Source organism: Salvia miltiorrhiza, chromosome 5 (genome assembly GCF_028751815.1).
Source record: "Salvia miltiorrhiza cultivar Shanhuang (shh) chromosome 5, IMPLAD_Smil_shh, whole genome shotgun sequence".
In the NCBI taxonomy this organism is placed as follows: domain Eukaryota; kingdom Viridiplantae; phylum Streptophyta; class Magnoliopsida; order Lamiales; family Lamiaceae; genus Salvia; species Salvia miltiorrhiza.
The window spans coordinates 27,245,406-27,262,745 of record NC_080391.1 but is presented as its reverse complement, the minus strand read 5'-3'; the positions used below and the strand labels follow the sequence as shown (position 1 = coordinate 27,262,745).

General features: G+C 35.1%; 2 protein-coding genes across 2 annotated transcripts; one reads left to right on the top strand and one right to left on the bottom strand.

Moving 5' to 3' along the window:
* The first annotated feature begins 9,538 nt into the window (after positions 1 to 9,538).
* Positions 9,539 to 13,271, top strand: LOC131026249 (allantoate deiminase 2). Its single transcript, XM_057956046.1, has 12 exons — positions 9,539 to 9,809; positions 10,657 to 10,727; positions 10,953 to 11,056; positions 11,141 to 11,225; positions 11,341 to 11,457; positions 11,587 to 11,696; positions 11,769 to 11,874; positions 11,955 to 12,041; positions 12,273 to 12,521; positions 12,611 to 12,736; positions 12,827 to 12,988; positions 13,072 to 13,271. Exons 1-12 carry the CDS (start codon positions 9,731 to 9,733, stop codon positions 13,192 to 13,194), a joined length of 1,419 nt encoding a protein of 472 aa, XP_057812029.1. The 5' UTR covers positions 9,539 to 9,730; the 3' UTR covers positions 13,195 to 13,271.
* A 588-nt stretch (positions 13,272 to 13,859) lies between these two features.
* On the bottom strand, positions 13,860 to 17,030 carry LOC131026248 (C-type lectin receptor-like tyrosine-protein kinase At1g52310). The gene is made up of 5 exons (XM_057956045.1): positions 16,676 to 17,030; positions 16,499 to 16,562; positions 15,755 to 16,162; positions 15,083 to 15,653; positions 13,860 to 14,512 (listed from the first exon to the last, which is right to left on the bottom strand). Exons 1-5 carry the CDS (start codon positions 16,757 to 16,759, stop codon positions 13,984 to 13,986), a joined length of 1,656 nt encoding a protein of 551 aa, XP_057812028.1. The 5' UTR covers positions 16,760 to 17,030; the 3' UTR covers positions 13,860 to 13,983.
* Positions 17,031 to 17,340: the final 310 nt, after the last annotated feature.

Below are 17,340 nucleotides of genomic sequence, written 5' to 3'. Positions count from 1 at the left end.
TACAATTTAATTGATGAATTCTTGGGACTTGGGAGCAACCTTTGAAAAGGGGAATATTTTCCATGTATGGCTTATATAGAGTCTGAGATATCTGGAAGAAATAAATGAATGTGTCACTGAAAATGTTCATTTTATTCCTTGAGTATAATTACACAAACGAAGAAGTTATCTTTATAACTGGATAAAAGTTGTTCGGCATTGAAGATATGACTAAGATACTGCACAAAATTAATTAAACTGAAATCGAGTCTAGATCCAAATTTTCACTGAGAACAATAATCACAACTAATATAAAATTTAAAAATACATGTGAAGCAAATCTGTCAAAATCTATCTACAAACCCCACTATCATGACTTTAGACCATAGTTAACCCACTATTATTTTGAACTGCAGACAAACAGAGTTCTACAAGCAGGTATCAAGAACTGAGCAGATTAAATCAGAAAATTCAAATTCAATAAATAAAAAGAAGATAGAAACAAATCTCTAACTAAATGCACAAATTGACAGAACTAAAAACAATTAGCTGTCCACACAAAAAATGCAAGGACACTAAGTTTGCCATCAAAAGACAAGCATGTAGCAATTTATATAGTCTGATTAGAGCTGTAAATCATCAACCAAAAAAAAAATACAAATATAGCACACATAATTTAGTCGTGACACCAATAGGAAATTGAGGATTGCTACTTGGAAACTGAGATTGCTAAATTTAAATGATACCAATAGTTTCATTTCGATGATGACAACTTCCGAAGACGGAGATGGACAGAATCGCGCCGTCAGAGGCAGCAGAACGAGGGAAGCTCCGGCCGTGAATGCTGCTCCAGAAGCGCAATCAAAAGGCGAAGATGGAAGCAGGCGGTGGTCAAAATCGCGCCATCGAAGGCGGCGGAATGAGGGCGAATACGGTCGCTGTTGCTGCTCCAGAAGTGTTGTAGGAAGGCGGAGATGGAGGTGGACCGAGATGGAGGTGCGGCGGTGGTCACAATGGATGAGAATGCGACAATCCTCGTTCAATTTTCAAACTAGGGCGGACGAAATGTTGGTTGAGGAGTGAGGACGAAGGGCGCGAGAAATTTTGGCGAACGAAAATTTTGACGGACGAAGTGGTAAATCGCAACTAGGGCAAGAGCAGTGCTTTAAAATAAAGTTAGAATGTCATACTAAACAAAATAATCTGATGGTGCGCTTGGTAGATTTTTTAAAATACACTAGCAGGTCAATTATTCAATTCTCCTTAGAAGCATAATTTTTTAAAAAATACACTAGAAGATATAAAATACACATATTTTATTGTTTTAATTTTACAAAAATATTTCAGCATAATTTTTTAATAAAAATTGACTATCAAATTTAAATAGTATTAGATTATTAGAAACCCAACTTTAAAAAAAAATTAGAACAATCTAACACATTTTTAAAAATAAATAAATTAGAACATTTTTTTTCAAAAATAACTATATCAAATTTTAAATAGTAACATCAATAATAATTAATTAATGGTGTTGTAGGTAAAGAATTTAAATGCTAAAAAATAAAATATAAAAATAAAATAAAATAAGACTAAAATAAATTTTTGAAGAACACTATAATACATGACACTTTTCATAAAGCATCATCTATATTAATTCAAAAACAAGCACATAGATGACGCTTTTTATAAAGCATCACCTATGTTATAAATATATGACACTTATATATGACGCTTCTTGTATAAGCGTCATCTATTTCTATCTTGACACTTCATAGATGACGCTTTTTTTTCAAAGCGACATCTAAACCAAAACATAGATGACACTTTTTAGAGAAAAGCGTCATCTATCTAGTGTCATCTATGTGCATTTTTCTAGTAGTGATAGATCAATGGCTTAGGTCCCATGATCGCACATAACATCATAGATCAATGGCTTAGGTCCCATGATCAACTTATCAACATAGATCAATGGCTTAGGTCCCATGATCGCACATAGCATCATAGATCAATGGCTTAGGTCTCATGATCACACATAACAACATAGTCATAATGCATGTAAACAAGTAATCAAACGCGAAAATAAAAACATATATAACCATATGAATAAGCGTTAAATCCCTCACCTTAATGTCGTAGACAATAAAGTCAACAAAATTTCGGAATGAAAATCTTAAATGCACCGCACCTAACCACATAAAATTCAAATAATAGAAAAATAAGGGCCTAAACGATGAACTAAGAATAATTTAAATCTTAGAATTTTATTCAATAAAATTATATAAATAATAAATAGAATAAATGCTTAAAGATCTTTCTTATGTGAAATTCATTGGATTCCTTAATAATAAGTCAAATTCAATAGGCTCGAATTTATCTAAAATCAGGGGCCAACATGAATTCAAATTAAAATAAACCAAACTACAATTTCAAAGGAAATTAATCGTGAGATGGTTTAGGTACTTAAATAAATGAAACAATAGGGCCGAATGGCCCTATTCAACATACAACATCAAATTTTGTCCACCATTTGAAAAAACATAAATTTTGGCCATGTATGTCATGACTATTCTACCCTTCTCTCTCCTCTCTCTTTCTCATCTCCCTCTCTCTCTCTCTCCAGCGGCTCCTCTCTCTTTCTCATCTTCCTCTCTCTGCTCCAGCGGCTCCTCTATCTTTCTCATCTCCATCTCTCTCTCTCTCTCCAACGGTTGTGCGGCAGCGGCGCCGAGCTTGGAGAATTCGTCGGAGCTCTCGCGACGGTGGTGGAGGAGATCCTCCCTCTCTCTCTCTCTCTCCTCTCTCTTTCTCATTTCCCTCTCTCTCTCTCTCCAGCGTGCGGCGGCGGCAGATCTGGTCTGATGAGGCGGCGGCGGTAGATCTAATCTGATCGTTGCGCCGTCTCCTCCATCGGCAGATCTGATCTCCGCCTCCTTCGATTTCAGCCATGGCAGATCTGATCTGATCTGTGTGCTGCACGTATGGCACTTATGACACTATTATTGCCATAAGTGTCATAAGTGCACACTTCCCCCTAGGGTTTAGATATTCCGGCCATTTAGGGTTTAGATTATCCATTTGAGGTTTAGATGTTACATTTAGGGTTTAGATGTTCCATTTAGAGTTTAAATGATGTTGTTGTTTCTGTATTTGTGCTGCACGTATGGCACTTATGGCACTATTAGTGCCATAAGTGCCCAAAATGATAATTTTACTTGGTTTTATTTTGGATTTCCATTGGCACTTATGGCACTATAGTGCCATAAGTGCCAACGGAAATCCAAAATAAAACCAAAGTAAAAATCTTGGCACTTATGGCACTAATAGTGCCATAAGTGCCTAACCCGACCCGGCACGCGACCCGCGTGCCTGATCCTACCCGGTCCGCCTCATTAAGGGTAAAAACGTCCAAATCAATAAAAATTACCAAAATTTGTGTTTTTTCAATGTGTGGCCATAAATTGTATTTTATGCTTCATTTTGGCTACTTCAAAATTTTACTCTAAATAAATTATACTCCCTCCGTCCACGAAATGAGTACCCATTTGTGGACGGCATGGGTTTTAAGAAATGTATAGAGTGTAGTGTAAATAGTTTAAGGGTCCCACTTTTTGAGTGTATTAATTAAAGAGATGTGTGGAGTACACTTGCCAAAAAGGGAAATGAGTACTCATTTCGTGGACGGACGAAAAATGAAATATGGGTACTCATTTCGTGGACGGAGGGAGTACTTGCTATTTAGGATACTAATTAAATCAACAACCCATTACCAATAAATCCATTTTATTTATAAGCCTATATCCCCAATTGAGTGAATTCTACCCAATAAATTCCGAAAACATTAATATGTCGTCCTTTCCCAAACATTTGATATATAGTAAAACTCTCCATCTAAGCCAACCATTAACAAATCATCAACTATAACCACGAGATCTTGGTTTTGTAATAATAAATAGCTTCTGACTTCTAACCAATTTCAGTCGTGTGTGTATATATATATATATATATATATATAGGAAGAGGTTCTAATAAAAACCTCTGTTAAAATGAGAACTAGGAACCTAATCTTGACCTTTTAAATATTAGATCTAGTGGTTAAGATTTAGTCAACAAAAGAAAATGTGCATCTATTATATTTTACTGTGCAATTAAAAAATATGCAATTTATGCAATTGAAACCAACAATGCAAAATACTCAAGCAAATCGAAATTGTGCATCTATGCAATTGAAACTGTGCATCTATGCAATTGAAATTGTGCATCTATAGTTTAATCTCAGCCCTCTATTTTATTTAAATCAATGATTTTAAATTGGTTCCTAGTTTTCATCTTAAGAGGGGTTTTTATATTAACCCTACCCTATATATATATATATATATATATATATATAGGGTTAGGTTCAATGAAAAAGACGTAAATGTAAGAAAGAAGAGAGAAGTAATCTCATCCATTGATCTTATCTAATGTAACGGACATGATTTATTCACGCCATGTTCAACGGATTTTTTCGTTGAACATTCGTGAACATATACAATATTTTTGGGGGTTCTGGGTTTCGACCCCCCATATGTTCAACGAAAAAATCCGTTGAACATGACGTGAATAAATCATGTCCGTTAGATTAGATAAGATCAACGGATGAGATTACTTCTCTCTTTCTTACATTTAGGCCTTCTTCATTGAACCTTAGCCTATATATATATATATATATATATATATATATATATATATATATATATATATATATGCATATAATGGTTAATAACTTCCTAAGGCTCCAGTGGGTGTAGACACGAAAAGGAAGAAAAGGAATTAAACAATAGGAATAAAAAGCTTACCCAAAAAAATAGATGTGATCAAGGTATATTGATGAAAAACTTGAGAGATGAGAGCTATCGAAAATATTTATTGCGTGTGAACGTGTCATCCTTTTCTTAGGGTACCAATTTTGCCTCTATTTATATTAGTCTTTAAAAGAATTTTGCTAATTATAAAGATTGTATTTTATGTATATCTCATAATAAGATAAAAGTAAATATGATAAAAGAGTTCTAGTTCTAATAGGAATCGAATTAATAATAATAATAATAATAATAATAACAACTAGATAAAATTAATGGTGCTTATCTATATATATCATGTAATTATCTAAAAATAATAAATTGTACAAGAAAAATATTAATAATTAAACTTATATAATAAATATAAATATTTGGGGTGTTACAAAGTACAACACATAAATAATTTTTACGTGGTTCGGAGCAACTCCTCCTACATCCATGACCATGACTCTCAAGATAATCCTTTAACCTTGACTTAGCAATTTCCGCAGTTGCAATCCCGTTATTTAGCAATTTACACGGTTGCAGTCTAGGTTTTTGGCAAATTTTGCGGTTGTGATTCTATAAGCAATTTACACGGCTGCAATACCGTACTTGACAATTTGCGTGGTTGCAATCCCATTACTTTGTCTACTTTTAGACTTCTCACTCGAAGCTTACTCGTCGACTTTTCCTTACTTCTTCGCTTTGTCTTTACAACTTTATGAGAGGTTACAGAGGGGGATTTTCCAACTAATTAACACATTGTTACAATGAAGAGCAATTTCTGAGGATTAGTGTGGTCAATTCTAGGCTTTGGATGTTTACATTGAAAACGCTTAGTCTATGAACTAAAAATGTATTCTCAAAATTGGAATTTACAATGAAGATCTAGTTCATATTCATGATAGTTGCTGGTTTCTAAAGGTTTAACCTAACATAACACAACAATTTCATGTTTTCCACTACCACCACCACGTCTTGTTATTTCGATGTATATATAGACCAAAGAATGAATCTAGCCGTTGGAATGAGCTTTCTTCAAATTTTGATTCGTTGTTCACTTAGGAACTTCCCGTTGTAGCAATGAATAGCTAAGATGTTAGGCTTGCACATCTATACCTTGATGTTAACGTTTACCAGTCACCCTTGTACCTTCTTCTAAAAAGTGGGATTCACATTTAATGCATATTTAGAGGTATTCAAATGTTCGAATGATTGATACGCTTAAAGGGTCTACTTTGCTCTGAGCTTGTTGACCTTAGGGCTGACGTGACATGAGTGGGTTTGAGAGCAAGTCAATTCAATCAGTTTAGCATTGAGTGCAGTAAAATCTTCGTGCTTTGTGGTTGACCACAAACCCTGATCAGTTTAAAGGAGTGACTTTTTTTTGAGCTCATTGACCTTAGGACTGACTTGGAATGAATGAAATTTTTCTCTGATCAGCTTAAGTTTTGAAGATTTAATTTATTTGTGCATGTGAATTGTAATTTTTTTATTATAAATTTAATAAAATATGAATTTGATTATATTTTAATTGTAAATATGTTATAATACGACACTTATTGGAGGTGACTGTAAAGTGGCACCATAATGGATCTCTTTGAGCGAATTCTAAACTCCAACGTATTTGCATTTTTTTTATTGACAAACCATGGTTAATAGTTGGGGCACGTGACTGGTACAATTTGAGGGTTGGCTTACACATAGGAATCATGAATGAGGTAGACTAATGGATTAATTATTAGTGGAGTGACAATGATTTCCATATTATTTGTTTTTATTGAAGGTATTCCATAGTATTTGTTTTTTTTACGGAAATGGAAATTCCATATTTGTTAAATTAAACAAATTGCACATTTGCATGAGAAGTGGGGCCCCTTGTTCGTTCCCATCGCTTTCTTGTTTATTCATCGTACGATTCTGAATCTTGTGGAGACCGACTCTACTCTTTTTATGTGTAAATACCATTCTCACCACACGAGCTTTGTTGAATATCAAGTCAAAAAACAAGCTTTGTTGAATATTATATACAGTAAAATTTCTATAAATTAACAATTTTGGTCTGTTCCCAAAATACCCTTCTAATCTATTTCTGAAAATATTTTTATTAATTATTATTTGTACAATTTTTATTTTTTATGGAACTCATTCTCCACTCATTAAATACATAATTAACTTTTATTAAAATTCGTGTAACCCTCACTTAGGAATATGTTTGAGGGACATAGAAAACAGTTTTTTTTTTTAATTTTAATAATAATTTTTAAATTAAATTATAATATGTAGAAATAAATGGGAAATAATGTTTTAATATACTTAAATTAAATTAATTTATTAGTATTTAATTGAATAAAATTAATCATCTATCAATTTATTGTAACTAATTAAATATTTGAAATTTTAATACATTATTCATAATTATAATATTTTATAAAGTATTAATTTATAATATTAACAGTATCTATATATTTATAAAGAATTTTTCTGAAAATTATTAAAATTGCTGAATTTTTGAATTGGCCCAAATTGGAATCAAAGAAATTTATTACTTTTTAAAATTTATTAAGTTATTAAATATTATTTTAAAGAATTTTTATTATGTATTTTTATGTAAAACAATATCTTGTACATTAAAATAATTAACTGAAACAATAACTATTGAAAATATATTACTCCACATGTCCATGAAATATATTCCTACAGGAGAGGGGACACAAATTTTAAGAAAAGTAAATTGTTTATTTAATGAGTGAAAAATAGGTCCCACAAATTAGAAAAAGTTATTACTTCACCCGTCCACGAAATAAATATTCATTTGTTCCTAAATTTTTGTCTATGAAATAAATGCATACTCTGTTTTATGGACATTTATACTCTCCCTTGCTTTTTAATTTTACTCTCTTTACCACTGATGAAGCCACCCCACAACATATTTATCACTTTTATATTCTATATTTAATACGTTTTACCACTAATGGACCCACCACACAACACATTTATCACTTTTGTCAATTACCACTTTATTTCACTTACAATATTTTTTTCAATTTTTTTAGTTTTCGTGTCGAATATCAAATGAGTATTTATTTCGTGGACGGATGGACTAATGGTGTTATTTTTAAAAAATGTGAGAATTGTAGATGTTATAATTAGTAGGATATTTTAAAATGTGGACTAAGAAAATATTTTGTAATGGATAAATATGAAAAATTGGAAAAATATTTTGTAAAGAACGTAATACTTTAAGGTGGCGTTTATTTTGCATGATTGATAAAATGCATGATATAGTATATTTATCCTCAAAAGTATGATTTCTCCAATCCCACATTTTTAATGGGATAAAAATCAAGTAAAATTAGTTCCAATGATTGAAATAATCAAGTGTCCCAAAGTTTTAATCCATATAAGTAAACAAGAGATTAGTCTTAAGGTGTGTTCACTTTAATTGATAAATTTATCATGTAAAAATAAGGGATAACAAAAATTTATTTCTTTAAATATCTATTTTCTTTTCTCTTATTTTTTACAAGGAGAATTTCATCATTTTGCATTCCTTCTTTTCACTCAAATAATGGATAATATTATCCTCCATTTTTGTATGAAAATAAGGAATGAGAAATGGTAAAATTTTCTTTTATAAAGATAAGAAAAAAGAAAGGTGGAGATTCTTTTATTATCTTCACTTTCCCATAATAAATTTATAAAAAAAACACACTCTTATTATCTTTATCTATTTAAACTAATCCTTAAAAATAAACGCTTTCACACATTAATGTGGTTATCGTACATTACATAATATACGAATCTGCGAACGCACCAAAAATCCTTGAAAGTTGGTAGGACAAAAAATGTTGGAATAATAATAATAATAATAATAATAATAATAATAATAATAATAATAATAATAATAATAAAGAAAACCAAACAAAAAAAACTCAGTAGCACCTAAATAATAATACTTTCTCCGTGCACCAAAAATATATTTATATGACTCGGCACGAGTTTTAAGAATTTTGAGTGTTTATTGAGTGTATTGTGAGTAAAATACTCTCTCAGTCCCATAAGAGTATCACATTTTCCATTTTCGTCTGTCTCATAAGAGTGTATCACTTCTATTTTGGGACATGAGCCAACTTTTTCTTTTTAACCACAATCACTCATTTTTACAACTCCACAATCAATTCAATCATAACCACTCATTTCCGCTCAACATATTAATTACCAACTTTTTTTTTAAATCTGCGCCTTTCCATATGTGATATACTCTTATGAGATTGAGGGAGTATGAGTTTCACATTATTTGTGAATGAAATAGTTAAAAATATTTCTGGGTATATTGTCAAAAATGTACTGCCTCCGTCCACGAAAGAACTTTCTATCTTTCATTTTTGGGACGTCCACGAAATAACTCCTACCTATTTTTGGACTATACCCCACCACTTATAATTACTCTTACTTTTCACTTTTCACAACTTTCAATATTAATTATAACATTTTTTCACCACTCTCAATACACTCAACTACCTTTTCTCCACTCTCAATACACTCAATAATATTGTTTCTTAAAATTCGTCACTCCCTCCTAAGAAGTTCTTTCATGGACGGAAGGAATATTAATCATATTTTTGATTGATGAATAGCAAAATAGGCATATTTTTCATAGCGAAAGGAATATGAATAAAACTAATACGAATTTCGAGGGAAATATTATTTAATTTAATAAGTTAAACGAGTGGAAAATGGGGGGCTGAGGAGGAGTATCAAGTGGGCCCAGCTTTTCCGAAACGAGACACAGAGTCACGAGGCAGGGACGAAGCAGCCACAATCGCTGGCCGCCATGACCTCACAATTCCACCACCTTTTTATTTTAGATTGAATGCATTTCCGTGATTAAACTTTCTGCTTCCTCTTTCGAAGCTGCGTCTTCTCCAATGCCGCCGATTCTCCATCTCTCCCTTTCGATCTCTCTCTTCCTCGTTTTACTAACTGCCTCCACTAACGGATTTTCTGGTAATCTTTTTGCTTCTTCTCGCTCATCATTTCTGATTCATAATCAGAAGAAAAAAAAACGAGAAAGTTTTGTGTTGTAGTTACTGCTGTTGCGTTGAGGCCATTGATTTATTGGATTGTAAATTGGTAGCTTGTTAATTTATTTATTTATTTTTGGGTAATTAATATTTGGTGAATCGCCCATTTGAGATTTTGGACTTGAAGAGCTGGAGATTATGGATTGGAATAAGATAAAGTTTGAAAGTTGGGATAAACTTATACTAAAAGCTCAATTGTTATCACTCTTGTATCATAGTTTTACTGCCTCTCTGAAGAAATCTTGACTCATGTTGATGGATTTAGTTGGTGGAAATATTTATTTGTTCTTGTCACTGTCATTTTATTTGTTAGTTGTGCTTCTTGGGAGCATATTAGTTCTTGAGCTTGAAGAAGTCAAGAAATCTAAGTTGTTAGCAATATTAAATTGTAGATATATAGAATTTATCTTCTTCTTTTTTCTCCACCCCCATGTTTTATTCGGATTACATAAGTAATAAATGATGATACTCCGGTCTCTCTCGATAGCCAATTTCATATTATTGTTTAAGGCCATGGTCGTTTTCAGAAAGTAAAAAAAAAAATTAATGTGTTTGAAAAGGTTGAAGTTGAATTTCAATCAGCCTCTAGCTCTTTTACTATCAATAATGCATTGTGGGATAGATGCAATTCAGTTGCACTTAATAATCTGACTTCAGAGTGTTGCCCTTGTAGTAAAGTTGCAGTTATTTGACATAATATTTTAGACCAACTATTATGCTGAGAGACAGTTGTTGATGACAGTCAACTCGTTTATGTGTTGAATATGCAGAAGAGAAGAACCTTTTGCATTCGGAAATACTAAAGGATGAGGCAGTGGCAAGACTTTTTGAGCTTGGAAAGGTACAAATTTGAACTTCATTACATAAGCAAGTGAAAATGAATATCAATGAACTGATAAAAATTCAAATGTGGTATGAACAACGTTACTTTTTTTCCTTAATCTATGCTCATTGAATTGTCTCTTAAGTTAGTTACAAGACCTGTGTCTCTTTGACTCTATAAAAGAGCGTCGTACTTGAATATGGAATATACTGACAGAGTAGCTGGTGGTTTTTGGCCTTGCAGGTGAGTGATTCAGAAGAATTTCTTGAGAGAACTTTCCAATCTGCAGCTTCTTTAAGAGCAGGAACTCTTATTAGGAGATGGATGGAGGATGCAGGATTGCAGACGTAAGCAATCAGAAACCTTCTTGGACAGTTTTTTTTTGCCATGTCTGCAAGTACTACGCTGACATTTGTATTTCCTTTCTCTAGGTGGGTGGACCAAATGGGGAATGTGCATGGTCGGCATGAAGGGCTAAATCCAAGAGAGAAAGCTCTGTTAATCGGCTCTCATTTGGTAAAGCAACCGTGCACTTGACACTTTTTGATAGAATATATTTGATGAATGTAAGAGTTATTTCCAATAATATACGAAAAATATTGAGTAGACTAGATTGCTTTATCTCATGTAGGATACTGTTATTGATGCTGGAGTGTTCGACGGAGCGCTGGGAATCATTACCGCATTGTCTGCATTAAAAGTGTTGAAAATCAGAGGAATGCTTGGAAATCTAAAACGGCCAGTGGAGGTAGCAAGAATTATGTAGGATTGAAATTTCTGAGCATTTAGGCTGTTTGTAGTTTACATAGAGAGCAGCAGTTTTAGAGCGTAAGGATTATGCCCGAGTGTTGATTGTTTTTTATTATTACTTTTTCAGGTTATTGCGTTTAGTGATGAGGAAGGAGTTAGGTTTCAGTCTACCTTCTTAGGAAGTGCAGCCATTGCTGGTGTACTACCCGTTTCAACGCTGCAGGTGCACGATAAAAGGTTGGTATCACTAACTGAAGAAGTTGGTTTGATAGAATCTCACAATTCTCTGACCACATATGACACTTCCAGTGGTGTAACAGTGCAAGGCGCTTTGAGAATGAACTCCATTGATATCTCTGAGGATAATCTCTTGCAACTCAAATACGACCCTGAATCTGTATACGGTTATGTTGAGGTATACAATCAATCAAGCAGGTTTCAAGAGTCTATCTATGGTACAGCTATACCTGATACAGTATATCTTCTGCTTTGTAGGTTCATATTGAACAGGGGCCTGTTCTTGAGAATGCTGGCCTTCCTCTTGGTTTGGTGAAAGGCATTGCAGGGCAGACACGGTTAAAGGTAATGTGGCCTTCACGGAAACATGGTACTCATCTGATAGAGTGACGTAGTTTTCCTTAGTTGCTATCCTTTATATATAGTCTAAAGTTCTACACAAAAACTGAGGCATTCCTATATAATACGGCATCATCCAACACTCCCTAATATAGAAAATGAGATGTTAATGTAGCTACAATAAAATGAAATCCACCTCACCCAGGAGAAGTGAAGGAAACTCTTAATGATTAGCAGGTGACAGTGAAAGGTACACAAGGGCATGCGGGCACAGTCCCTATGAAAATGAGACGAGATCCTATGGCCGGGGCTGCTGAGCTGATTGTATTGCTTGAGAGTCTCTGTAATCAACCCGAGAGCTATCTGTCCTACGATGATTCAACCTGTACTGTAGGATCAGCAGCACAGTCGCTAGCAGGATCTCTCGTTTGTACTGTAGGCGAAATTTCAACCTGGCCAAGTGCAAGCAACGTGATTCCTGGCCAGGCAAGTTGCCAACGAGCTGAAACTTTGCTATTTCTACTGCTACTGCTATTGGTGTGAGTTTAGTCACAGTCTTTGTTCATTCGAGACAGGTGACCTTCACGGTTGACATACGCGCAATGGATGATCTAGGAAGAGAAGCAATTATATATGAGTTTTCAAATAGGATTCACCAAATATGTGACAGGCGTTCAGTTCTGTGTCTCATTGAGCGCAAGGTATGACTTATGAGACTTGCCTCCGATCTTTATCCTACTTGTATGCCTAGAGGCAATTTTGTTGCTCATTTGGAGTTTGGATCGTTTCAGCATGATGCTGATGCAGTGGCGTGCGACGCTGACCTGAGCTCGAAGCTCAAGTCTGCGGCTTATGCTGCTGTTAGACGGTTGAGTGGTGACGATCCAGACGACATGCCAGTGTTGATGAGCGGAGCAGGACATGATGCAATGGCCATGTCTCATCTTACTAAGGTGCTCATTTCTCATATATCTATTTATTTTCAGATGTATGATTGCGTATTTTGTGGTTTGACGATTTGGTGATTGTTTGATAGGTTGCGATGTTATTTGTACGTTGCCGCGGCGGCGTTAGTCATTCACCGGCAGAGCATGTATTGAATGATGATGTTTGGGCTGCTGGTATGGCGCTCCTCTCATTTCTCGAGACTCTTATGTAAATATATACTATTATTCATGTATTACAATCCTTCAAATGTGATTAAATTGTCAGTGGAAATGGAATGGTTAACGATCACTCAACTTCATAAAATAAAAATAAAAATAAAGAATGCCTGCCTTCATAATTTAATCGTAAATCATTAAATTTAGGTCCCCCACAAACATTGCTCACTTGCACCAGTTGTAATATTTTATATTGTACAATGTGTTTAACGAATAATACCAAAAGCTTCTCCCACAAAATGGAATCGACTGGAAAAAAGATAACACTTTAAAACTATACACGAAAACTACATATATGACTCGTCCACGAAAAGTTGTCATAATTTATTATTTTCATTCGTCCATAAAAACTTATCTTAACCCTTTTCTAAAATTAATTTCATTAACTCAATTTTGAAAAAAAAAAATCACTACTACCCTTAAAATTCTCACATATTTACCCATGATGTGATTCAAGAAACAACCATCTTTTAATTTGTGGGATCATTTCTCTCATTTAAATTCCTGAAGTTTTTTTTTTTTTTTTTTTTAATTTGTAAGACTCTTTCTCCGCTCACTAAATATGTAACTAATTTTTTTAAAAATCCATGTCAACCTCATCTAAGATAGGTTTTCTTGGTGGGAGGGAATACTTTTTTGGGCCAAAATGCAAAAGTGAAAATACGGGAAAGAAGCTCTCTTCATTATAATACATAAGTCAGCTTAAAATTCTTGAATCAACTCTGGCTACCAAAGTTGGTGTACAATATATATATGAGGGAAGCGACTTCCCAAGAGTATTGAGCTTACTTCAAAGAAGGTAGCTGCGCCAATTGTTGTAGCTGGTGGACGACATGGGACATCCTGGGGCGCATTGATGGTACGTGCTGCGTGCAAGAATATACAAGATCTACAACTTTCTGGATGGTTCCGGCTTCTGGGATTATGGAGGAAGAAGATGATGTTACCAGAGGATCCAAAAGCTCCAGATAGCGATGAGACTGCACTAGCGGTGTGGCCCACTCGAAGATGCTTTGCCAACCAACAGAATCAACAGCTTGTGCAGGTCTGCGTCCACTGACAATTTCGAGCAGAAGTACCCCAAAGCTGTATACGTCGCTCTTTGTTGTGAGCTCATTTCTGTAGACAAACTCTGGAGCAAGGTATCCATGAGTGCCACCAGCCATGACTCTCCTCTCGTGCATCACCTCCCATGGAACAAACTTTGAGAGACCAACTCCCATAAGATGGGCGCCGAAGTCCTCATCAAGAAGTACATTACTTGCGCGGATATCCCGATGCACAACCTGTGGCTTCACCTTGTCATGGAGGAACCTATTAAGTAACACATGGATGAGATGGATATTTCAAAATATACCATAAGAAATACAAAAGGATAGTGCTTTATAATGGTTCCCTCCAAACATTAAAAGCTAGCATGCAGTGACAACTCATGCATTAATCACTCTTCTCTTGAGGTTAAGTATGATCATTTCAACAAAAGAGACCATTTAAAACCCAACATCTGAAACATGTCGTCACACAAGAAGATTGTTCCGTGCCAAAGAGAAAAATATACAGTGCCATAATATTTACAGCATATGCATGTTGAAGCAAGTAGTTTGAATAATAAGGGAACATAAGAAGATTCTAAGAAGGTGAGCAGTGAAACTGTGAAAAAGAAGCAAATGTTGCAGCCATCTATCTAAAGTATAAAACAAAAAAGAAAAGATAAGAAGACAAAAAGAAAAATGTCATATTCTTATATGAGTTCTCAAAAGCTTCTATCTGGAAGGTAATACTAAAAGAATAAAAAAGTTTTTATTCATATATAGTGCTTCAAAAATCATTGGTTTAACAACAAATAAAGTTTAAATTAAAAGAGGAACATGAGTTTTCACTTACGCTATTCCTTGAGCAAGACCCATAGCAACCTTCATACGCATTGCCCAATCCAATGTCCTCCCACCTCTGGGAATATGGTGCAACCATCTATCTAAAGGTCCATTTGCAATGAACTCATACACAATGTAACGATCACCATGACCATAACAGCATCCTTTAATAGCCACCAAGTTTGGATGATGCAGTCTAGCAACCCGTCCTATTTCAGAATAGAACTCCTTTTTCCTCTGAAAACTTGATCTTTTTAACCTTTTCACTGCTACCCTTGAGCCATCAGGTAGAAGTCCACTATATGTTCCCCCTGTTTTTGCATCACCAAGAAGACGGTTCCCTTCACTGAAATTCTTTGTGATCGATTTGAGCTCCTCTCGTGTAAAAACTTTCCATGATGGCGGAACTAATGCCAATTCTGCGGGATTGGACAGTTTGCGAGATCTTTTGCGCCTTTTATTACGCCGATATACAAGAAGCCACAATACAACAGCCAGAGTAGTGAAAAAGATCAGGCCACTCACAACAGCAAGAATGATAAGATATTCCTCGTGGCAATGCATTCCGTGACATTTATTTTCTGAAATTGAAAAATTGTTAAAGAATTAGTTGGACTGATTGATTTCAGAGACATAATCCAAATGATAAGAAATTCCATGAGTTTATAGAAGAATCACATACCCACATCGAGCATGCATAGAGATGCATGCAGTGCATTGCATCCTTGAGCCATAAGCAATGCACTTCCATTAATCACCATCAACGTGCACAGACCTGTCAAATTGCTGCTCAAACAAGACCTATTTGTGCAACCTAATTGGGTTGGCATGATAGACGAATTCGAGTATGGTGTATTATCAGACCATTTCCAATCTCCACTGATAAATCTCCCGCCAATCCAGCAACCATTAGAGCTGCCATTACACAACTTTTGAAACTCGTTTAGTTCCTTCAATGACGTAGCAGCTGCTAGATGCCCACCGTAAGACGTGCACTGCTTCTCGGATTCATCCCATGATTCATTGCTTGCATTGTATCTAGCACACTTAGTCTTACTTAGGTTGATACTCCAACCAGACGGGCATGGCGCTGAAAAGTAGCCAGATAATATTTCAAAATGAAACAGGAGGTTGTTGACAGTAAAATCAGCATTCTTCAAAAAACATAGAAGAAAAGTACAAACACATTGACAGATAAAGTAGCTTTAAGTTAGAACAGCTGGGAGGCCCGCAGGAGATGAAAAGAAAATAAACTATTACTACTATTTTACCAATGCTAGCTAAATTACTACATGTGTATACCAAAAAACGAAATGATCGGCTTCTCAATTAGACAAGAGGAAACCAATATAAATGAGCTCTTCTTCGGATAGCATGTGATCTAAAGTAAAAAAGATCCGATCCTAGTAGGAATAAATTGACTAACCTCTGCTATCAGTTTGATTTGAAGAAGGGGCTATAACAGTGGCCTCAAGAGACTCGTTGAAGCCCTACGGAAACAGACACAGAAAGCATTAACTCATGCATACAACCAACTAGAGCGAAATAAACTGAGCAAGCAAGCCCTTAACCCGAAAGCATAGTAGACTGTGAGTAGGCTAACCGAGTTGGAAGCTCCGAGTGGAAGCAAGAGGCAATAAATCAGCAGTTTGAGAGCCTGTACATGGACTGTGAGCTTGAATTCCATCAAGCTTTCACTTTTTTCAGAACCGACTCAGCGGCAATCAAAAGCAAAATCCAACAAGTTAGAGTTGATGAACAAAATACAAATATGTAACCCGACATAATCGCGGCCGATTCGAGCTGTAATTCATGACGAAGAGTGCAGAAGAAGAGGTGGGGAATGCAATTAGGGTTTCAACATTAAAGAGAATTGAAGATAGTAGAGTGGGAAGGTGGAGTTGGTGATTTTTCTGACAAGTGCAGTTAATTTCCCTCGTCCAAGTCCAAGTCGTCCTGTGGCGGTACCCGTACCCGTAACCGTAATAATGTGGGATACCGGGTCATTTTGGCCCGCTCGTCATTTTTTTTTGGGAAAAGGTGCAGATTGACTCCCGAAATAGTAGCCCCTATAGCGTATAACCCCTCTTACTCACTGTGTGTGCAACTAAATCCCTGAACTCCGAGAAAATGGTGCAAATTCCCCCTCTGACCTAACGCCGTTAAGTGTCCGTTAACGTTTGGGTTTAATTGCACCCTCTACTTCAGGGGTGAATCTGCACCTTAATTTTTTATTTTATTTTTTAATTTCAGCAACCCACCTCCAGC

Bases quoted from the DNA above. Each gene is read 5' to 3' on its own strand.
- LOC131026249 (XM_057956046.1), top strand. From the start codon at position 9,731: ATGCCGCCGATTCTCCATCTCTCCCTTTCGATCTCTCTCTTCCTCGTT. The intron at 10,728-10,952 runs GTACAAATTTGA...TTGGCCTTGCAG, and splicing joins GACTTTTTGAGCTTGGAAAG to GTGAGTGATTCAGAAGAATT. The intron at 12,522-12,610 runs GCAAGTTGCCAA...CATTCGAGACAG, and splicing joins GCAACGTGATTCCTGGCCAG to GTGACCTTCACGGTTGACAT.
- LOC131026248 (XM_057956045.1), bottom strand. From the start codon at position 16,759: ATGGAATTCAAGCTCACAGTCCATGTACAGGCTCTCAAACTGCTGATT. The intron at 16,163-16,498 runs GTTAGTCAATTT...GCTACTTTTCAG, and splicing joins AAATCAAACTGATAGCAGAG to CGCCATGCCCGTCTGGTTGG. The intron at 14,513-15,082 runs GTAAGTGAAAAC...GTTACTTAATAG, and splicing joins GGTCTTGCTCAAGGAATAGC to GTTCCTCCATGACAAGGTGA.